General features: G+C 26.4%; 1 protein-coding gene across 1 annotated transcript in view; it reads right to left on the reverse strand.

Moving 5' to 3' along the window:
• Window positions 1-23,603, reverse strand: part of LOC111675090 (acid sphingomyelinase-like phosphodiesterase 3b) — a 184,095-nt gene that overhangs the window by 14,860 nt on the left and 145,632 nt on the right. Inside the window, exons 5-6 of the mRNA XM_046953126.1 lie at window positions 19,310-19,521; window positions 15,603-16,057 (exon numbers count right to left, since the gene is read on the reverse strand). Of these exons, the coding sequence (XP_046809082.1) occupies window positions 15,603-16,057; window positions 19,310-19,521 (667 nt within the window). The remainder of the gene's footprint in view (window positions 1-15,602; window positions 16,058-19,309; window positions 19,522-23,603) is intronic.

Here is a 23,603-nt window from a genome sequence, read left to right on the forward strand (position 1 = left end):
TATCAACATTTGCTCTGTCTTTTAATACTTTTGGTGTCAACAAGTTTGAAGAGATTTTGAAGTAAATAATTTAGCTTCTTTCACAGTTTTAATAAACGTTTTATTTAATTCAACCCTTTCTTTTAAGTGCACAAATAAACAATTTAATGGCTAAAAGATAAATTTATTAAGATAATATAACAATATTTAACCTGCTTTTAGGAGAGAATTTTTGAAATATTTTCTGTTAAAAACATTTTTTTAATAAAGCGTAAAATTAACTAAAATGATTTCTATTAAAGGAGAAAGAAACTTTTTTCTTATACAAACGAAAATTTTCAAAAGTTTGTCAAAGCATTTTTTTAATATTAATATAAAAATTAAATTTCCGAATTTCTCTAAAAATTTTCCATAAAATATAAAGAGACATTTTTTCGAAAATTGTCTATAAAATACAAAAGGAAGTTTTCTAAAAAAATAAAGAATATAGAGAGAAATTTTCTATAAAATATGTGAAATTTTTAAAAATTTTATTACACCAGTTTACAAATTAACATTTAATGTTTGCTCATGGAAGGAAACATATTTTTGAAAGGGTTATATCCGGTAGTTAATAACCAATTTTAATTTTTTTCCTATATGTCAAAATTTTCAAATAAATTGGTTTTTGTAAGGCAGCCTTCTTCAGTAGTGATGGAAAAATTTTTGAAAATGAGAATTGATTTTTGGGTGCTTCCACCTGTTTTGGGAACCTAACAATCAACTCAAAAAAACGTCAATGATATAAAATTTACGTCTTCGATTTTTAGTATTTTTTTTTTGATATTTTTTTAAATTAAAAAAAATAAAATTTAAAAATAATATTGACATTTTATTCCTCAAGTTTATTTCATACTTATACTTTTTCCGAAAAACTCGTGGAAGTGTAAATGATAAAAATGGTATCTACTCACCAAGATTTAAGATTATTGCAAAGTAATTTTTAATATTTTTGTGAGAGGAATCCATTATTAGAGAGTTGTGAGGAAGAACTCCTAATTTACCCCCTTTTTAGCAATATATTTACTTATGAATAATTGAAATATTTTACGTCCTACATATTTTTAATTATTTTTCTGGATGTAAACTAGTGTTAATAAGGGAATTTTTAAGAAAAATTGCTATAAAATAGAGAGAAATGTTGAGAATTTTTTAAAATTTTTCCGAAAAATTTCTATAAAATATAAAGGGAAGATTTTGGAGAAAATATGAAATATCGGATGAATTTTTCCAACAATTTTCTATAAATTATAGGGAGAAATTATAAAAAATTTTTTTATAATTTTCGAAAATTTTCTTTATAAAAGAGAAAAAAAATAATAATAAAAAATGTTAAATTTCACAAAAATAAAAAATAAGTAATTAATTTTTTTACAACAAAAACGACATGTTTTTACACCGAAAAAGTGGATTTTTTCTATAAAAAAGAGAGATTTTCTCAATAACAAAATGAGAAACAATTCAAATAAAAAGTGAAAAATTTTCAGCAGTAGAAAAATCTTCAAAAAACTAGAAATTTACGTTAATTTTTATTAAAATGACAATTTTTACTATTTTAATATATTTTCGAACACAAAACCTTTCCAAATATGTTTTATAACAGACAAATATTTAATTTAAAATTTTTGTAAAAACACTCTTATACCAACAAATGCTGATTTTAGATATATAAATACTGTCAGACTACACGCAATATATATAATCCAAATTTTCTCTACAACCTGATAGTTTGTAGTTTAAAATTTTTTTTTATTAATTTTAAATTTTTATGTTTAAGCAAGTTTATGGTTGCTCATAATTTATTGAACCAGCAGTAGAAGTACATTTTGTATTTCATTATATTTTCCATTTCAAGTATTTGTTTTATACGGGAAATACGTGAATTTTTTCGCATGAATTCCTCTAAATTACATAGTGAATAGTGCCAGATCTATTATCTATTTATACTTTGTTATCATTATTTATTTTCACTCTTCTTTTTCTAGGCTGCTGCTGGCACACAGCTCGTTTGTTTTTCTATTTGTTTGTCTCGTATAACTAGCAAAAAAAAATCGATTCGATACTAAATAAGTTTAAAATAAAATTCAATTTAAATTGAATTGAATGAACGTGAATATAAAAACATACATCAACGAACAATATTATAATATACGGCTACAAGTATGTAGATATTGAAACATGAAGTTAGATGAAGAAATTTATTTCTATGTATCTAACTACATACGTATAAATGTATATACGATTTATAATAAAAAAGTACTTTCTGTTCATATAAATGACTATTTATATGTATGTGATTTTTAAGTTGAGTTATAATATCAAGTACTTAGGTATGTTATTATATCTAAAGCAACAAAGCGTAGAATAGCACTACAAAAAATTTAAATCTATAAATGTCTGAGTGCCAGGGACTTTTGTACATATATATTTTTACAGTAATTGGTAAGACAAATAAGAATACTTACTATTTACTTGATAAAGCGGAAAAATAATTTGCGAATAAATATTTTGTCTAAAGTAAGCAAGCAGCAATGTGTTAATATAAAACGATAAACAATTCAGTTTACTTAAATAACTTGTACTTAATATTCTTACCAAATACTGTTGCGATATATTTATCAAAAAAAGTAATACGTACATATACTTATTCATGTTTTAAGGATACAAGGAATTATATACTTATAGTTTCATATGAATATAGAAGTAAGTATGTTGGAACTCAAGTAAGAAAGAATATGTAAGTATATATGTGAAACATACATATGTACAAAGATTTTATATACATGAATGCTTTAAGGTATGATTTTAAATTAGTATACATATGTAAACCAAACCAAAATATTCGAAATCATACATTTGATGTTTGGTTTTAAAATCAGCAACATCAATATGTAAGTATGTATGTGTGTATTTACTTTCAGACACTAAGTATACAATAAGCTGGTTGTGTGAAACATAAATCAGATCTAATTTAACATTCTTTAACGTAATTCATTTCACATTAATCCTATTTTATAAAATCACTATCTAGGGTAAAAGACAACATTATGTTTTATACTTTTTAGAATTTCAAATGTGTGCTTTATAAGCTCTTTAATTTTGTGCTGTTTAATAAGTAATTGTTAATGTCAGATAAACATGTAAAACATTTTTAAATATTCGATATGTAAGTGAAATTTTAAAATATTGCAGACCTAAGAGTAGAAAATAACGAGTCGGAAAATATTTGAAAAGCGAATGATTGATTGACAATTTAGTTAGTAAAGGAATATATCTAATTTTTCATAAAAGTCACAAAAAAGACCTTTTTCTTCTCTCTATACGTCATTACAAAATATTTCTCAATGATTTTTTAGAATGAACTAAATTTTAATTTTCGCGGGATTATTTGGGATTCCCCCCTTTTCATTTTAATCTATGTTGTGCTATCAGTTTTACTTCTATCCAGAACTTTTCAGTTGTTACATGGTAAATCGAACTTCATTTCTGATTCTGCATACGATCAGCATACATATTAGTGTTTTAGCTATACTTTGCCACAGATTTCTGTTTGAGATAATATTAGGCCAAAATATCCCAAGCAGTCTGAGCAACGAGCGATTAATGAATCGGTTGCAATTATACAGTAGCTTAGAATGAACGTTAGACAAAAAGGATGAAGTTAAATTCTTAGATGGATTTGGGGTGATTTCCAATCCCTTTGTAATGCCCAAAATGCTTGGTTTGTATTTTGTAGATATAACTTCAGGATCTTTTATCTGAAATTAATGATCAATACATTGTATAAAATAATATTATATAAATGTTTAAAAAATAAAGTTTAATTCAAAAATATTTTTCTGTATGGGGGCTAGACAAAATAATCGATCGATTTCAATCATTTTCAATAGCGTTTGTCTTTGGGCCAAAAGAAGAGTATGAGACAAATTTCATCAAATTATTCTCAAAATTCCGACCAGTAGAGTATATATAAATTTCTTGTCATACTGAACTTAAAATAATTGCACAAATATAAAGATGAAACTGAAAAAAAATCATAAGTTACAAAAAAAAAAAAAAAAAAAACGAATATAAAAAAATAACGACGTCAATTTGTTTTAAATTATACAAAATTCTTGTTGCAATTCAAAAATAATTGCGTATATAATTAAACTTGATAAAGTATATGAATGTTTCTCAACATTTTTTTTTATTTTATTAAAATAATTTTTCATTTCTTTGTGCCCATATTTACAATATTTTGTTGTTGAAATGTTGATGATGAAATAAAATAAAAAATGTAAATTTTTTCCTGAGTTTTCGTTTTCTACTGTGTGTCTGTCTGTCAAGGGATATCAACGTCACATTGGGGGTAACGACTAAGATTTACTTAGTTAACGGGAGTAACTTTTATTTGTTACAACAATAATACTTATAGTACAAAAAACTGCAAGTAAATTCATAAACCAAAAAAGTGCTTAGAAAATGTGTAAATAACTTTGTAGAAAGAATGAGTAAAAAATTTAAATGAAATAAAATAGTCTATGTAACGCAATGTGACGAAGTAAGCGATGAATTTAAACTATCAACAACAATACCAGCAACAGCAGAAGGACATATGCAGCAAAAAAAACCATCTTTTATTTTCATCATCAGCATCATGATTATCATCGTTACTGTATATAATGTTTATACATGTAGTATACATTTTTCTATATTTTTAAATGTTTCCTAACAAAGCAAAAAAAAAAAAAAAAACTACTACTAAAAGTACGTTCACACCTATCAAACATTTAACAAAACTGACGTGACCCCTAAAAATCGACATTATTTGTTTAAACATTCTGTGCAATAACAGATATAACATAATGTCCAAAAAATATTTACAAAAAATGGCGGTTACGTCTTTTCTATCAAATATTTGTTTGCTAATAAAAAAAACCGGCTCATAAATATTGGAGATATAAGCCAAATTTTGAAACAACACATAAAAATATAAAATCAGAGATAGAAAAAGTTCATATATAAAATTTTTTAGGAAAATAATTATGCTATTTTTCTAAATTAAAATAATATGTTTAAAATTATTTTAAACTTTTTACAAATTTATGCTTTAAAAAACATTTTATTAAATTTGATTGTTTTTAAATTTTCTTTTAAAAGATTGTTTGATATTCGACTTTTCTGATGACCTTCGTATGATTTATATTATGTATGTGATTGTTTATTTTTATAAGTGTCTATGGCAAACAAAAACAACAACAACAAAAACGCGAAATAAAGAGGAAAACACTCAAGCTGTTTTAGTATTTGATTCTTTTTCTTTTTCCTCTCACGCTCTCACTCTGTATTATGTGTTATATTTTATTTTTTATATTTATTTGTATACATTTTACTGTCCGCTTAACCCTGTTGGTATTTTTTTAATTAAATTCCATTTGGTAAAATGTTCATGATGATGATGATGATGTTGATATGCTGTAGACATAAAAACCAACAACAAAAGCAAATAGAAATAAGAGAAACGTACAAAATATAAAATTATATAAAATAAAATTTATAAACAACATGCAACTAGAATTTTCAAAAGGATCAAGTTTCCTCTCTCTTTTTAAAACAATAACGGACATTGTAAATAAAGTAACAGGAACAAAAACACAGAAATAGTAAAAAAAATGTGAATGAATGAAATTTGTTTATTTCAAATGTTTTGTGTCTGTTTTGTGTGCGTTTTAAAAGGATTTTTACTTGTTACAATGTGTCAAGGTTAGAAGCTCACAATATGAAATATTTTTAACAGAAGTAATTGTAAACAGCAAAAAAATAAAAACTGGAAAAATTTGAGAGTAATTTTAATTAAAAGGGTTTTGTGTTATTTACTCAGGTTCAACGGAGAGTATGTTTAATATGGAATATAATTTTACTAAATGTTATACGCCACCAGTGCCGTGAAGAAAATTTAGCAACTGTTGCGTAGTTGTTAACCATTAATTAAATCAATTACTAAGTAACTAACTAATTAACTAACTAACTAACTAACTAACTAACTAACTAACTAACTAACTAACTAACTAACTAACTAACTAACTAACTAACTAACTAACTAACTAACTAACAAACACCTACACTTTAATTTTTTAATTTCGATATTTTTTATTATTTTATTTTGTATTCAGATTATTTCTATTAAAGACGTAACAAGCTACTACACAATCGATACAATAATATTAACCCAAATTATTCTTCTGTCTCAGAGACATAATAAAATCTCATATTTTAAACAAATCACGTATGATTATTTATAATTTCACTTTAAATACAGGAAATAAAAACTTACACTAATTTGATTTTCATTAAACATACTGTAGACGTTTTCCACGTGTAAACAAGTCATTTAAATTCATAACCCTAAAAACTTGGTAACTCAGTTACTTAAATCATATTAAAATTAACCTATTCTTTTGTTATAATTTATTTTATTAAAAACTTTTGAGTAGATATTTATGTAGGTACCTACTAAAATAAGGAAAGAACTTTATTAAAGAAATTTAATTTAATTTTTATTTAGCAAAACAAAAAAAAAATTGTCATCATAATTTAAGCAGTATACTTAAATTAACATCCTTTAGACAATATTTTTAAAAACACTTCATCCCTTTTGCTGTTTCTTTCTTTTTACACTTTTTTTCAATTTTTGTTTCTTTTGGGTAAATTTGTTTATGTCTAAAGGAAATTTAAGATTGACATTATTTTTTGTCATAATATACAAAATCATTCTATGCCACCACCCGCGGCAAAGATAATGAAGCTTATGAGAAACGAAAAAATGAACAGAAAAGGAAATGACACACAAAAATGACAACGACGATGACGACAATAGCACAAAAAAATGTCTACATAAAATATGCTAATAAAAAGGATAATCTTACAAGCAGAAATCCTTTCGACATTTTTGAGTGTTACAGAAAAAGAAACAAAAAAAAAAAACACATGAACCTAAAATAACAATGGCAAAAAAATATTTTACTACTTATAGACATGAACTAAACAAAAAAGTCTGGTAAAAATAGCAACTTTGTGAAGAAAAACACTGCCTAATTAATGTTGTAGTTGTATGCTAACAGTATAGAATTGATGGAAAAAATGGACACAGTTAACAGGAAAATTGGAAAAACAACCGACAGCAAACGATTCAAATGAGGAAAAAATTTAAATTAGAAAAACCTAAATAAAAAACAATAATGAATATGAGAAAAAGTAGACAAAGGGGAGGCGAATAGTCCGAAAAGTAACCCCACCAGAAATGACAAAACAAAAAAAAACAACAATGCTAAACATTAAAAATCAAGTTGTATTTAGAGAAGATTGAAGACGAAGGACACAGAGAAGCAAAAAAAAAAACACAAAATAAAACAAGAAAAGAGCTTAAAGACTACACAGCCGTTGGCAGTATAATTAATAATTGTAATTAAGCAGTTCTTTCTGTTGTTGTTACATACTACTCTTACAAACTTATACAAAAAGATAACAAAGAAATTTGTCGATGGATATGGGTCATGGATACATGTTTTGGTTTGTAAATTTTCGGCAACCAAAAATTATGTAATTTTTTTTTAATAAGGTATAAAGATTTAATATTTAAAATAGTATTTGTGCAATGAAAGCTTTAAAAAGACTCTTTAAACTCAATAGAAGTATAAACAGAACTAGAACACAACTATTTCAGAAATAGAACAGAACTAGAACAGAACAAGAACAAGAACAGAACTAGAACAGAACTAGAACATAACTAGAACAGAACTAGAACAGAACTAGAACAGAACTAGAACAGAACTAGAACAGAACTAGAACAGAACTAGAACAGAACTAGAACAGAACTAGAACAGAACTAGAACAGAACTAGAACAGAACTAGAACAGAACTAGAACAGAACTAGAACAGAACTAGAACAGAACTAGAACAGAACTAGAACAGAACTAGAACAGAACTAGAACAGCAGTAGAACAGAACTAGAACAGATCTATAACAAGATTACAACTAGATAAGTTTATATTATATATCTTGTCAATTAAATAATATATTTCATCCAGTTTAACAAAATCAAATAACGCAGTGTGTGCAAAAAACCTAAAATACAGTGTAAATTCTCTTTATCCTCTAAGGGTTTATTGGGTTTTCTTTGAGGAAGATACGCAAATTGCAGTATTCATTTTATTTACTCTTTAAATAATTTATTAATTTAAAAATTATATACAGAATATAAATTAAAATAAATGATTCCCCTATAGCTGCGCTCGTTTCTGAATTTAATATTATACATTAAAGTGCGTTAAATATTGGAATGAAAAAATTCACGTTTTTTTTCAAAACTTATTTGCTGGAAACAAAATTATTATTGTCTTCATTTAATGCTAAAAGATAAGAAAATGACCTGACATGGCCTCTTTAATAAAGTAATTTATGCAAATATGTTTTCTTATGATAAATGGACAGAAAACGTGACCAAATTTTATTTATAGACCTTTTTTGGGACTAAAAAAAGTTAAACAGAAAAGTTGTGAGTAAATTATAAAACGCATTCAGAAAGTGTTTTTATTGAGTGGATGGTAAAAAAGGATTTGAGAGGACATGCATAAACAAAAATTCTGAAAAACTCTTAAAAACTAAATTTAGCAGATAGAACTAACAGTTTTTATATATTTTTAACTTACATATTTCAAATAAATGCAACTCATAAAAGAAACATATTATTGCCCAATTCACAATCGATGTCGCAACATTGTGTGTCATACAAAAAAATTACGACATACTACGATACAACCGTACATCACTGATTACGAATTGGACATATAATTATTTGTTTTTAGGATCAATAGTTTTATTTGAAGAAATTTGTTTTGAAGTTATCTTTGAGTACTTCTTTATAAACTATTCAAAGCATAGTAAAAATATATAAAAAGTATATTAAATTTATATTTAAAATATCTATTATACTACACATTAATAATGGTTTAATAAATGTCATCAGGAAATAGAATTAGACTTGAAAACGTGACACATGACATTATACAATTAAGAAAAATAATTCGGACAACGTTAATCCTTAATTGAGTTTCTTATAATTACATAGATAAAACACACAAAAAATACACAAATAAACAAATTTACAAAAATACTGACCACAAAGTAACAACTAAAATGTCAATTGGTAAATAAATTAATAGACTTGTGGTAAAGAATATTTTATTACACAAAAAGGAAAAGCAAAAATAATCACAAAAAATTCAAACCCAAAAAAAAAATAAATGCTAGATAACTAACCACAATTCCATCAACGACTGAATAAATGAATGAATATTGATGTGACGAAAAAATAAATTTAACGCACAGTTTAAACGAACAGTAAGCAAAAAATGTAAATAGAAAAATAACTGATCAAAAAAAAAAAAAAAAAAAAAAAAAAAAAAAAAAAAAAAAAAAAAAAAAAAAAAAAAAAAAAAAAAAAAAAAAAAAAAAAAAAACGGAATGCGAAGTAAAAAATAAATAAATAAAAACTCTAAATAAAAATAAATTTTAACTTATGTAATCAACTATTGACCTAGTAAATACGGACTCTTCAAAGAACGGACTTTCAGATATACTCTCTTATTTGTCAAACTTATATGAATAACCGGGGGAAAACATAATCAGACGAGTGCCGCTAGTAGAAGCTGTTTTAAAAAATATGTACGTAGAGAGTTAAATTTTTACCGCATTAAAATTGTGTCCTAGAATAAATGCCCTTCAGTACGAAAAATGCCAATTTGCCCATCTCACTAGTTTTATTACCGCATTTTCAACTAACTTATTTTCTGTAGTAAATAATTCCAAATAAATTAAGTGTTTTAAAAATGCCACTTTGATAGTCACATGTAGTGCTTAAAATAACCAGAATGCACATTTCTGACGAAATGTAATGCTGAAAGTATACGTTTGCATTTAATGACGCAGAAAATATAGAAAATGTTACAAAAATTACATGCTTTTCAAAACAACAGTTTGACGTAATTTGAACAAGAGATCAGTTGTTTAGTGTCAAGAACTCTAACTACAAATTGAAAGACACCAGGTTCAACCCCTGTCAGAGAATTAATTTTTTATTTTTTTAATTTTTGTTGGAGAATTCACTAAATTCACTAGTGGTGGTTCTTAGTAGTTAGGTTCTTTTCGATGTCTTTCGATAGGAGACTTTGTTCTGTATTCTTCTATAGTTTCACTTAAATCGGCTAAAAACAAAATAAAATTAAAAATTCATACCACAGGCGTCGATATATGAGAGATATCGTCCTAACTTTATCACTAGAACTTAACTACATACACATCAAGTCTGCTCTTTTACAAACAATTTTTAGTAGTTTTACAATTTTTACAATTTTTTTAAGTTATTTGTTTTTGTACATAAAAAATTGTAAAATACTTTACTTTTTATATTTTTAAAAATATTTTTTTATTTTTCTCTTCTTTTATAAGTTTTACTAAAAAAGTACTATTTAGAACTAGAACTGAACTAGAAATGAACTATAAATGTACTAGAACTGAACTAGAACTGAACTAGAACTGAACTAGAACTGAACTAGAACTGAACTAGAACTGAACTAGAACTGAACTAGAACTGAACTAGAACTGAACTAGAACTGAACTAGAACTGAACTAGAACTGAACTAGAACTGAACTAGAACTGAACTAGAACTGAACTAGAACTGAACTAGAACTGAACTAGAACTGAACTAGAACTGAACTAGAACTGAACTAGAACTGAACTAGAACTAAAACGAAAATATTCTAAAGATTCCAATACTGATTTCGAATTTTATATTAATTATAAAACTATAAATCCTAAAAATTGTGTTTGTTTAAAGCTTTCATATTTTGTTTAAATATTGCACAAAACAAATGTGAATATAAACAATTTTTTGAACTTATACGTTTTTATCATCTATGCGAAGATAGCACATTTTCAAAAATATGCTTAATTGCATTTTAGAAGCAAATAGTTTACGTCAGAGTTTTCATGTTTATTGATTTTTGTTATTTATTTTATTTCTACACAAACAATGATTAAAGTGCTGTTTTTGCAGAAAAACCATAAAAATTTAAATCCATCAACATTTAAGCCAAAAGTTCATGACATACATGAAGATAATAATGCAAATCAATTGTGTAGACAAAACGTGACTAAATTAAAGAAATTTTATTAAATAATGCTGTCTCGTTTTTTTTCAAAAATTTTGTTTTGTCCTAGAACAAAAGATACCAAAGGAATAATAAAAGCAAATTAAAGAAGGATATTTATTAAAAAAGCTAATTTTATAAATCGCTGCTCTAATATTTATAAACGCAAAAGTTCAAGTGTTGAAGCAATTTTGTCTACAAATTAGTACTTAGATAATATTGAAGAACAGAAAGGAAAATATAACAGAACGAGAGGAGCTAGTTCAGCTGGTTGTTGGAACAGACCTGAAAACTTTCTGAAACTATTCTAGGTCTATAAAATTGAAGAAATTTATTTTTTTTAACTAGATTCCTCACAAACAGTAAACATAATTTTATGAAAGAACTTTAAATTAAATATATTTTTTTGCAAAAATCTATATCTATATATGTTTTTATCTACTTCAAATACATTTTACCAAATTATTATAGTTAAGTATTCTTTTATTTATTTTCTGCTAAATTGCTTCGAGTCATGCTAAATTGAAGTCAACATTAGCTCAGCAATTACTTTAAAGTTTATTTTTCATTTTCTCTCCTCTCTCTCTGTCTAGATTCAAAGTTACGTGTGAAAAAAGAATTTGCAGCGCAACAAAAGTTAAAAGTGAAAATGATGACCAAGCATGTCATCATATTTAACACAATGTTTGACACATAAACAACATTTAAAGTAAATTTGATAATACAAAATCATTACCGAAACCTGTCGCCCTAAGTAGAAAACAACATGAGACCAAAGAAAAAAATCAAGAATGAAAAACTAAATCCACAGACAACTAAAGACCAGCACATCCACTAATACATACTAAGAGCACAGAAGTTTTTGGTTAAGGAAAAGAAACCTCAAAATAGCAACAAGGGTCAGTTTAAATTTGTAACAAATGATTACGAACGAAATTTCGTTTTTCCTTAAAAAAACAAATACAGCAAAAGGGGGATTTAAAGTCACGCTTAAGATAACAATAATGCAATGACTTTTGATATCTTTATTTTGTAATCATTTGCCACAACAATAACAAACACATTAACACATACATTTAAAAGAAAAGATAAAGATAAATGAGTCAAAAACGAAGAGAAGCTAAGAAAAATTCAAATAAATTTATATTATTTATAATACAAAGCACGTTACTGGCCTTAAGCGTTGCTAAAAAGCCACATTAAATACAACTACTACAAACAACACTACTATACAACAAAAAAGAAGCAATAGCAGAAAAACCATCAGACATGTTAAGGAAACCCCAAATAGCAAACTGTATTCCTTACACACAAATACAGAAAGTGTTTATATACTCCTAAAATAAACAAAAGGACTTAAATAACAAAAATTAGTAAAATAAATTTTATATGAAAAAAAATTGTGAATGATTTTTAAAATGTTGAGTGAAAAACAAATGTCACAATTTCAATGATTTCCTCCCTCAGACACAAATATAGAGATTACAAAAAAAAAAATAATTTAAACATATGACACATGAGTCCTTATCTGTCTGTATATTATATCTCTTACTTTTAGTATTATTCTTCATTTTCTAATAACATATACCTCGTTTTGCACGATTTATGTTTTAAACGATTTCACTTTTACACGATTTTTTAAATAATTTTTTTTCAGTTCTAGTTCAGTTCTAGCTCAGTTCTAGTTCAGTTCTAGTTCAGTTCTAGTTCAGTTCTAGTTAAGTTCTAGTTAAGTTCTAGTTCAGTTCTAGTTCAGTTCTAGTTCAGTTCTAGTTCAGTTTTATGTAATTAATTTTTTGAGAAATCAACACATTAAAAGTAAAACACATTTATTACTAGTTTAAGCTTAACTCTTGATTAATTAATTTTAAAATTTTTATTAATGCAAACTATAAATTTCTTTAAATTTATGGTGCAGTAATTGCTTTCTTATTTTTTACTTTCCAAAAGATCAATGTACGTTTTATTTTTTTTTTATTAAACTGCAGTTTTTCTTACTAACTTTACTTTGTTGCATTCCATTATTATAATGAAAAACCATTTTTCTAACAATCTGCTTTAACGTTTTGGTAAGGTTTACTGGTTAAGGTCTTTCAAATATCTATAAAATTGCAATTAAAATAGAAATATGTTTAATTGAGCAATAAAAAAGTTAAAAAAAAACTACATAAATACGAAGTGGTATACTTAATTTAATAGCCAGGTATGTTTGTTAAGCGAGTTGTTTTGTATCAAATTAATCGGATTTCGGAAATGCTATGATATTCATAACTATTGACTATTTCTTAAAATTTATGTTATAAAATAAATGTATTTTCTAAGAAATTAAATATTTTTTATTTATATATAACATTCTAACGTATTCGATATATTTTTATAAATTTATACTTACTAAATTTACATTTATAGCTTCCTCTTTCGTACAACATTTTACTTCATTTGTAATAGTATACCCCTGAATTTAGTAAATACATACTTAAATTTTTGTCTCAATCAATATAATATATTTATAAAATCAATATTTCCACAAAAATATAAAAATAACAATATTTCTCTAATTGTATCTATTCATAAAGTATATATTGTAGAAGGGATTGAAATAACAATTGTTGAGCGTAATACTCAGGAAATACCACAATCTATAGTAGAGTATACTTGCAAAAATAATTGTAAAGAAATAAAAGCAACCTTAACAATCAGGTTTGAATTGTTCATTAAACTTTTGCTTGTTAGTTTTTCCTTATATCTTTTAAACGGCATCGTTTTTCACAGCTTTTTTTTATTTCTTAGTTTTTTTTTATATATTTCTTAATTTTCCCGATTTTTTATTTTTAAAGAGGAATGTGTTAAATGTTGTACTAACAGACAAAATCAAGTGTAATGACCAAGAAAAGCAACATACAAACTACTGCAGCTAAATATAAATCTGAAACCAGCAAAAAACAACTACAATTTGTTAAAACAACTATGTAAGCTGCTGTAGTACTAGCAAACAAAAATTCTGTTAAAATTCAAAATCTAAAAAAAAAAGAATTTCATGAATAAAAAAACTCTATATGTAAGTAGTTTGGCGAAAAAGAAAAATTAAGCAATAAGTGGAAGAAATTAAAAGTTTACTTTAAGCATTACTACTGCAAAGGAAGCTCTCATTGAAAAAAATTTGATTTTTTTATTTTTCATTAAAATTGTAAATTTGTTAAATTTCGTTTTTCTCCGTTTGCAAGTTTCTTATATTTTCTAAAATTTTGTGTTGGTAGTTTAACAAGTGCAAGTTAAAATATCACTGCAGACAAGTAAATAAAATTGTCCGGAAGTTTTGATGGTAGTTTCTTTCCTCTATTTCTTATTTTTTAAGTTTTAGTTTTTCTAGCTTTGCTACTGCTGCTGCTACTTTTTCAAGACCAATTGCTGCTTTTACAATTAATGAATTATATGATTTAATAAAGTAATTAAAATAAAGTATTTTAAAGAGGATTAGTACACAAGTTTGTAAAAATTTTGTTGGAAATGACCAAAATAATTTGATATAAATGTATGTGAGTAGATTCTTTGATATATAAATACAAACGTTACAAACAAATAAATGTTGGGTAATTATTTTTATATTGTTTTTAGATTTTAGAAAGTTTTAATAGGACTTCTTTCTGAAAGGTTTTTAGGAAAGCAATGATGGCTTTCCAAACTTATGTTTTAAGCCGTTTAAAATAATGTGTGCACATTAGGGAATGTTACATACATCACAATAGAAAATAAAATGTTTAATTTTGAGTAGGTTAATACACAGTTTAAAAGGCAAAATATTTATTGACTGTTTAAACTAGAACTGAACTAGAACTGAACTAGAAATGAACTAGAAATGAACTAGAACTGAACTAGAACTGAACTAGAACTGAACTAGAACTGAACTAGAACTGAACTAGAACTGAACTAGAACTGAACTAGAACTGAACTAGAACTGAACTAGAACTGAACTAGAACTGAACTAGAACTGAACTAGAACTGAACTAGAACTAGAACTAGAACTGAACTAGAACTGAACTAGAACTGAACTAGAACTGAACTGAACATCCATCCATTGGATGGATGCGGAAACTACAACTGAACTAAAACTACAACTGAACTAAAACTTCAACTGAACTAGAACTGAACTTGAACTGAACTAGAACTATAAATAGGTGCAATTGTTCGCAATACCTGTTCCAACCTTTAACTAATCTTAGTTATTCTTATACATTTTTTACAAATACCAACATAATGAAATATCCAACATAAGTAAAATCTGTTTTTAATGTCTACCAGTCATAATTTATAATATCAATTTCCGCATCCATCCATCCATTAAAAAATCATAAAATATTTCTGCAAACTAATGATATTAATTAAAAATCACTTACCGTTTCTTTGTTAGCTTTTGATTTAGATAAAACATCTTCCAGCCAAATCCATTGTTTTTCTGTATCTTGATTTTCAAATTCAGACAATGCACTGACACGTCCACCACCATCCAAACCATTCATGTTATAATGCATTCCCCCAGGCATAACATTTATGCCACGATGATGACTATTATAACCATAACCATGTCCCGATGATGACCAATCACTGGCATGTCCGTGATGTTGATGCATATTGTTGTGATGATAATAGTAGTTTTTATATTCAGTTGAATCTGAACCCATGCCCCCAGCACTACCCATATTGCCGCCACCGTTCATTGTATTTGAAGGCATACGTTGTCTTACGGCTGCCAAATGACTTTGGGAATATTTTGGATCATGCCGCATGAAATTTGTATTCAATGCTATAATACGAAGACGACTTTTAGTTTGTTCAATGGAATAGTAGCCACCTGCAAAATATTGAAGAGATACAACTACATTTAGCGTATATACCTATACAAGTAGACATACATATGTTCATATGTATAGAAAAACCATATGTTGAAGATATGGTTAAAATAAAGAAAGGGTATTAGAAGTTTATACAAGGAAAAAAGAAAACAAATAAGTAAACAAACTGTACAAATAAGATTGAATTTGAAATTGAAAATGAAATTTACAGAAAACAATACACTTTATATTGAGGCGTTCTGTAAAAGTGTTTGTACATATGTATGTTTATATGAAAGGATGAATGTATATAGAAGGTTGTATTACTAGAGTTTTATTGGCAAGTCTATCCAAGTGTGTCCTGTTCCAATTGTTTTCTTTATTTCCTTTCCTTTTTTGTTATTTTACCAATAGTAAATGTTGTTTTCTTTAGCTTTCTTTACTCACACGTGAATTTTGTTTACAAATTTTGATTATTGTTTTCTTTTTTTGTTTCGTTAGTGTTGTTGTTCGTAAACGTATAAAGAAGCATTTATTATTTATGGTCATTTTCTTATTAGATCAATATGTGAAGTATTTTGTTTATTTTATAAACAAAAATATAAAAAATCGCATTGGAATTACGTTACAAGAGTGCCTACATAAAATATGATTTCTATGTTTTTTTTTTTTTTTTTTTTTGTTATTGTAAGAATTTTGTGAAAGTCTGGAATATTTGATATCAATTGAATAGTCCAAAGTCTCTAGACAATATTGAGGAAAATCAATATAAGCATGAAAATAAAATTGGCATGGTAAAAGAAGAAAAAAACTAAATAATAAAGAGTGTATTTTTAACTGACCAAGGCTGGACATGTGGTAGTATCACTTGTAGCATTATATTAGTCACATTTTTGTTTTGGCAGTAATGAGCGTTAAAGTAAATTTCTGAGAGGGACCTTATATGGGGGGTAGGATTAATTATGGACCAATCCTCGCAAAAATTCAGTAGAAAACTCGTATTTTTAAGCTAGTAATGGGCTTTGATTTTTTTTTTTTTTTTTGAGGGGAGGTTGAGACTATAATGAACCTATCTTTATAAAATTTTCTAGAGAGAATTTGCATCATATAAAAGTTTTTATGCCTAATTTGAACACTGTACTCGCATTTTAAAACAGTTATGACTCTTAAAGCTGTTTTTCGGAGGGTCACTTGTAACTGGGCTGATATAGTCCATTTTCATTGCCAAACAAAATTTCAACCCTCTAGCTCTTTCCGTTCAGACTCTATCGTGCTATGGACAGACAGACATACAGATGGACGGGAGGGCGGGCGGACGGGTGGTCGGACGGTCAGATAAGGCTTAATCGTGTTAGAATTTTATAAGGATCCATAATTATATACTTTTGTGGGTCTGTGATCAATATTTAGATGTGTTACAAACGGAATGACAAAATCAATATACATCCATCTTTTTTGTTGGCGGGTATAAAAACATTTTATTTACATACATATGCGTGACTTTAGATATACGTGAATTTGATTATTTGAACACTGGCGCTTGTTTTGTAGTCAGCTTTTCTGGAAAAACGAAAAGTCTGATTTTTTGACTTGATTTTTGCAATTAGTGGGTCCTAATTGTCCCCATAAAGTTTTTTTAATAAAAAAAATAAAATATTAATTACGGAGCAAAATGAGTTAAAATTAGCAATTTTGACGTGGAATTTAAAGATTACATTAAAAATTCAACAAAATTGTTGCAAAACTCAACAAACGCAGTGGTAACAACTCAAGCAACTCAATTCAATACAATACAAGCCCGTGAATGATAAATCGTTACTTGGAATGAAAATTGATCCATTTTGATAAGCTGTGACCATCTTTGAATATCAGAATTGATATTAAAACCAAATATCTATAGCTCTAAAGTAATGATATATGCAAACATTATGATAACTTTCTAAATCACATGTTGAAAGAATTGAGAAAAAAGTTGTTGCAAAGTTTTGCTCAACCTTATTACAATCCAAATATATGTTGCCTAATACGCTATAATCTTAAATAAAAAATCTCTCAACGTAGATATAAATTGAATGCAAAGATCAAAAAAATTAACATTTTTAATTTACAATTGCGCCCTTTAAATTAAACATTCGTCTAAAAGTTCCAAATACATTAAGTCAGAGATTTTTAAAATGTTAACCTCATAATTGCAATATTGTTCAATACTATTTGTTATTCAAAATTCCACCACAACTTTAAAAGTAAATTTAATTCGTAACACTTTAAAAAAGTTGCACTCTATTTCACTTGTTATCAAATTTTACAAATCTTTGAAATTTTCTTAAGAACATTTTTTCTCCATATATTTTTTTTTTTGCTGCATGTAAGTTAACTTAGTGTATATGTACTTAGTACATGAAGCATACAATACACAAAATCAATTTCCGTTAAAGGCACTTTGCAATTGAATACCTTTTAACCGTAGATGCTGACTTCAACACTCAACAATAGTAAAGGCAACAACAACAATAGAAGAAGTAAAAAATAAACGAAAATTGCAATGCTAACGACAACAACAGCAAAAATTTCAACTTCATTCACAGTGTATGCTATGTGTTTGTAAAAACTTACTTTAGCATAAAAATATTTCGGCATGCATACGAGGGTTAACTAAATGTAGTACAGAATATACACAAAAATAAAGAATAGAAACGAAATCAAGTAGCTTCTTCTTTATCTAACGATTTGGTTTTGTAGGAATAACTTTTTTCGATCAAATCGTAACCGCACACCGAAACGTTGTCGAAATACAGAATAGGACTAATAGGACTAATTCTGAGATCACAGCAATATACAAGTATTTATAAGTGTTTATCCTGCTACCTCGTAAGTGATCGTGTTTAAAGTGTTACTGATATCCTGTAGATCATTTGGAGACACTATTGTGAAAAATTAATCTTGGTAAACGTAAATTGATTATTTTCTATATTACAAAGAGTATGTAAGTACTTAAGTGTAATTTGACGATATAAATACCAGTCAATCAAGTATACATTGGACCAAAGTAAAACAGGTGGGTATTAAATTTAAGCCATCATCAACCATACAAAATTGTTGTTTTAATGTGTGTTTATAATTCTTAGTAAGCGAATGTCACATACATATACACAAAAATGTATATGTATTTTCATATATAATAACAAATATTGACCTTTTACTAAATAAAAAAAAAACTAACACAAAAATGTTTACAAATTAATATATAGACAATTTTTCTTTCATTTATTTACCTTTTTCAAATGTATGCAATGCTTCAGTTGGCAGCCAATGTCGCCACAGTTCGCCCATGTGCCGGAAATTCGTTGTTGTACCATCCTCATGTCCTAATACCGGAAATACAAATTGCGATGAAAATGTTCGACCAAGCAAATCAGTAATGTTGCGCAGGATTTCCAATTTTTTCATTTCAGACATTGGATGTGCTGAGTGAGATAAACCATCTCTGAAAATTGAAAAAAAAAGAATGCAGAAAAACAAAATGAATAAATATAGAAAACTGTGAAACAACATGAAATAACAAATAGTATTTTGGAATAAAAGTTTAATTTGTAACTTTTTTTTTAAAGAATAAAGTAGTTACAATGAAAATGACACAATTTGGAGAGTAAATTAAAGTTTAATATTATATAGTGTTCACAGATAGTTTGGAAAAGTTATAAATGTAGAATATCGTCTAATCCTGTAATAAGAAAGATTAGAACTAACTAACTAAGTAAATAACTAACTAACTAAAAAAATGACCATCTGCTCCAGTAATTTTGATCCTTTGCAATCTTTGATTAGGTTGTATAGAGGACTTTGATAATAATGTACCAAATCCTGCGATCAGAATTTTCTCCCAAATTACTAGAATTTTCATTAAACTATAAACAAATTCAAAATGCTTTAACACTTTTTTGTGTTACTCGTTTATAGAATATCGACTCCACAAAGCCAGCTTCAAAAAATTTCTTTAACTTATATAATTCACGTTTAGACTATGGAATTCATTTCAACTTGTTTACAAACGTAAATGATTTGCCCAAATTATATGTCAATTTAAAGTCTCTTTCAAAAAAAAAAAAACGCTTCTTTATTAAGTGTTAAAATATTCAGTGTAAAATACAGCAAAAATGCTTAATTATAAAATAAATACTAACCACATTTTTAACATACTCATAACATGTCCTGTTTTAATTACATATTTATTTTAAATATTAAAATTTACTGTTATACGAACTCTTCATTTACATTCATATTAAAATCAATTACCTTTCAATTATCCGTACAGTGTTTTAGAAATTTCACATATGCAGTGAATAAGCAATTATTATAGATAATAATAATTTTATTATAAACACCAACACATGCATTTAAAATCAATACTTAATTTACTTAATAGTAAATTAATACAGTTAATGTTGTATTGACCGCATTATTACGGGTTCGTTTTAATTATTGAAAATTGTTTCATTAAAGTATTATATATAGGTATTAAGTACATCTAAAAATAGAAAGTAATATTTATGTATAAGCTTTAACCTTTTTCTCAGTTTCTGTCTTAAATTTCATAATTTCTAAATTGTACAATTGATTTTGTTTATTTGATTTGAAAATTAATTTTAAACTATTCAATTATATTTTGTTTACTTAGCTAAAAAACTATGTGTTTTATTTTTTTCGCCTTTAAATTGAACTATATGTTTGTAATGATATTGTTATCTAATTACCATAAAATATTAATGCAACACAATTTGGTCAATTGAAATTTAGAATACAAAACTCTGAAAGCAACCACAAAGTAATAATACTTAATTATAGTTTTTAAAATGGCTTAATTGAAAGGTATAATTTGTTAGAGACTATAGAGGTAATTGATAAAATTTTATATAAAATAAGTGAATGACTTCTGTTTAAGACATAAAGGCAGTCTTTAAATACAAATTTTTTCGAGGTCAAGAGTATTGAATACAATTGATGTATAAATTAATGCTTAAGAAAAAAATTTGCTAGATTTTTCTAATAAAACTTTAATATTTCAACACGTTGTTATATTGTCCCCATGGTGTGGTCAATGAAGATTGTACAAATATATGAACATTTCCCATTTTGAAATGGTAGCAAATTTTGTAAACAAAAAACCACCTACAAAAAATGTAAACCTATTTAATGCAGGGAATATAAAAAAAGGAAGAAAAAAGTTAATTTCCGTTTTCTGTGTGTAAGCACTTTATTGTTAATGAAAATCCCAAAGGTACACACATACATACTACTTGCCACTTTGTAAAGGTAAGAAAAATATAAAAAATTACTTTCTAGATATTGCAAAAAAAAAACTAAAACGACTTAACGTTGTTCTAATATTTGTATGAGAGTCTTTTTTCAGCAACATCTGGTATACAAAATATAGATACACTATTCGGTAGATAAACGTAAAAATATTATTGATGCAAACCTTATTCTTTTATTGCTAAGTGTTTATGGACACCTTTCAACATGACGTACGAAGAAAAAAATTGTAATAAGTAAGCAACTAGAAAGAAGATAGTAACACACAAAAGGGAATACATACCAGCTCAGGTCGAAAGAACATTGTCTTTGAAATATGCGTTGCGGTAATAGAGATATTGAGTTTAATGTTCCTGTTTTTTTTCTATATTATTTTTTTGTGTTAAGAACTACAAAAACAGGAAATCTTATAAAATCCCAACAGATTCAGAAAAAAAATTGCTCCTTGTATAATAGACTATGTGGTTTTCTTGTAATATCACCATCTATATACTAAGAAGATTTTAAGATTTTCTAAACTAGTAACAACAGCTTTTATAGTTAAATCTCTTGTCTATCAAAACTGAGTGACACATGTTGTCTATTACAGTATAATGAAAGCTGTGTGTTTGGTTTTTATTTTTTTAGATTTTTGACCAGACTCATTGTCTAAATGTAATTTTCAAATTGTTTCAAATCTTTCTTAATATTTTTGTATAAAAATTGTGGGTATGAATGCAAATATGTATGTATACATACATATTTGGCAATACATATACATTTTAGTTTTGTTTAGTCGCTCACAAAAGTTATCATATACTACTGTTGTATTAGGAAGTTACATTTTTATCTTAAGGAAATATTTTAAATATAACGATATAATATTACGTATACGTAATATTTAATTCACAATAATACCTTATCAATCATACGCATATTAAATTTAGTAATAAATTATAGAATGTATTCAATTAGTTCGGTTTTTGATGTTTGAGGGTTAATAATTGTTTAATTAAAAATACTTGGTTATTCGAATAAAAATAAACCGGATATTTTTTACTCATTTGATTTTTGTATTATTTTCTTCCTTTTTGTAATATCTTCTTCCTTTTTGATGGTTAATTTCTGGAATTTTAGATAATTAAACGAAAAATAGTCAAAGTCTTATTTTATTGAGTGTCAGAAAAGCAACATGTGGTAGTCGTCTAAGGACCTTAAAATCAACATGCTTCTTTATAATTGACATTTATGAGTGATAAATAAAGTCCCTTGTAGTTTAAGGCTTGCGACTATTACGTTGCTCCAAATTATCCATTGTTATTGGTTATAGTTCCATGTGTCAGTATACTAAAGGTCAGTTGATGGACTTGTGTTAAGCTTAAAGTAGCCAAATCAACCACAGACTTTAGTACTTAAACCTATAACTAATTATACACATTAAGGAATAGATGGCGATATTCGAGAACAAACGTTTAGAAGTTCATAGAATCAAATTCCCGAAAACATAACAAGCAGATTAAAATTACAAAATGTAGATTATATTGTTTATAAAATTTTTCTTTGTTAATCACTGTATAATTATCAAATCTCATGTACTGGAAATGTATAATAAAGTAACATAAGATAATATTGGTTCTATACAAATAAGGCTCCAAGGACACTCGTACAAAATTCACAGAAATTCACGTTTTTCTTTTTTTGTAAGTCTTCTGAAAAAAATATATACTTTTTTATATTTTTAATGCTGACTATTGTTATAAGTGTTTGAATGTGCACGGACTACACAACGTTTGTATATTTAAACAAATCTTTAGTAATACAGGTACGATAGTACTAAATGGTAACTGACTTTTTACAAGTTAGTTTGGCTTTTATTACTTTACTGAGGTTTTTAGTACTTTTCAATGTTCACCTGCAATGCGGTTCTTATGGTTGATTTTTTTCTTGTCATGTTTAAATGTTACTTAAATACACACACATACATTCATAAAAAATTAAAGCTCATTTTATAATGTTGTCCCTTTGTTTCTGTCGTTGTGTTCCTGCTTTTCTCCTCAGTTTCTTTTGCCTTTATGCCGGCGTTTTTTTTTATTATACTCTATTTGGTCTTCAAGCATTAGTTAAAACATCAAGGGGGACTTTAAGAAGGATTTTAGTGTTTTTTCTTTTCTGTTTTTATATACATTTATTTCATTTTGTGTTTTGTATTTATAAAATTAAATGCAACTGCATTTTGGTATCACTTAGAAGAAGACCCCATGAATTATTAGTTAACAT

The sequence above is a fragment of the Lucilia cuprina genome, chromosome 5 (assembly GCF_022045245.1).
Source record: "Lucilia cuprina isolate Lc7/37 chromosome 5, ASM2204524v1, whole genome shotgun sequence".
In the NCBI taxonomy this organism is placed as follows: Eukaryota; Metazoa; Arthropoda; class Insecta; order Diptera; family Calliphoridae; genus Lucilia; species Lucilia cuprina.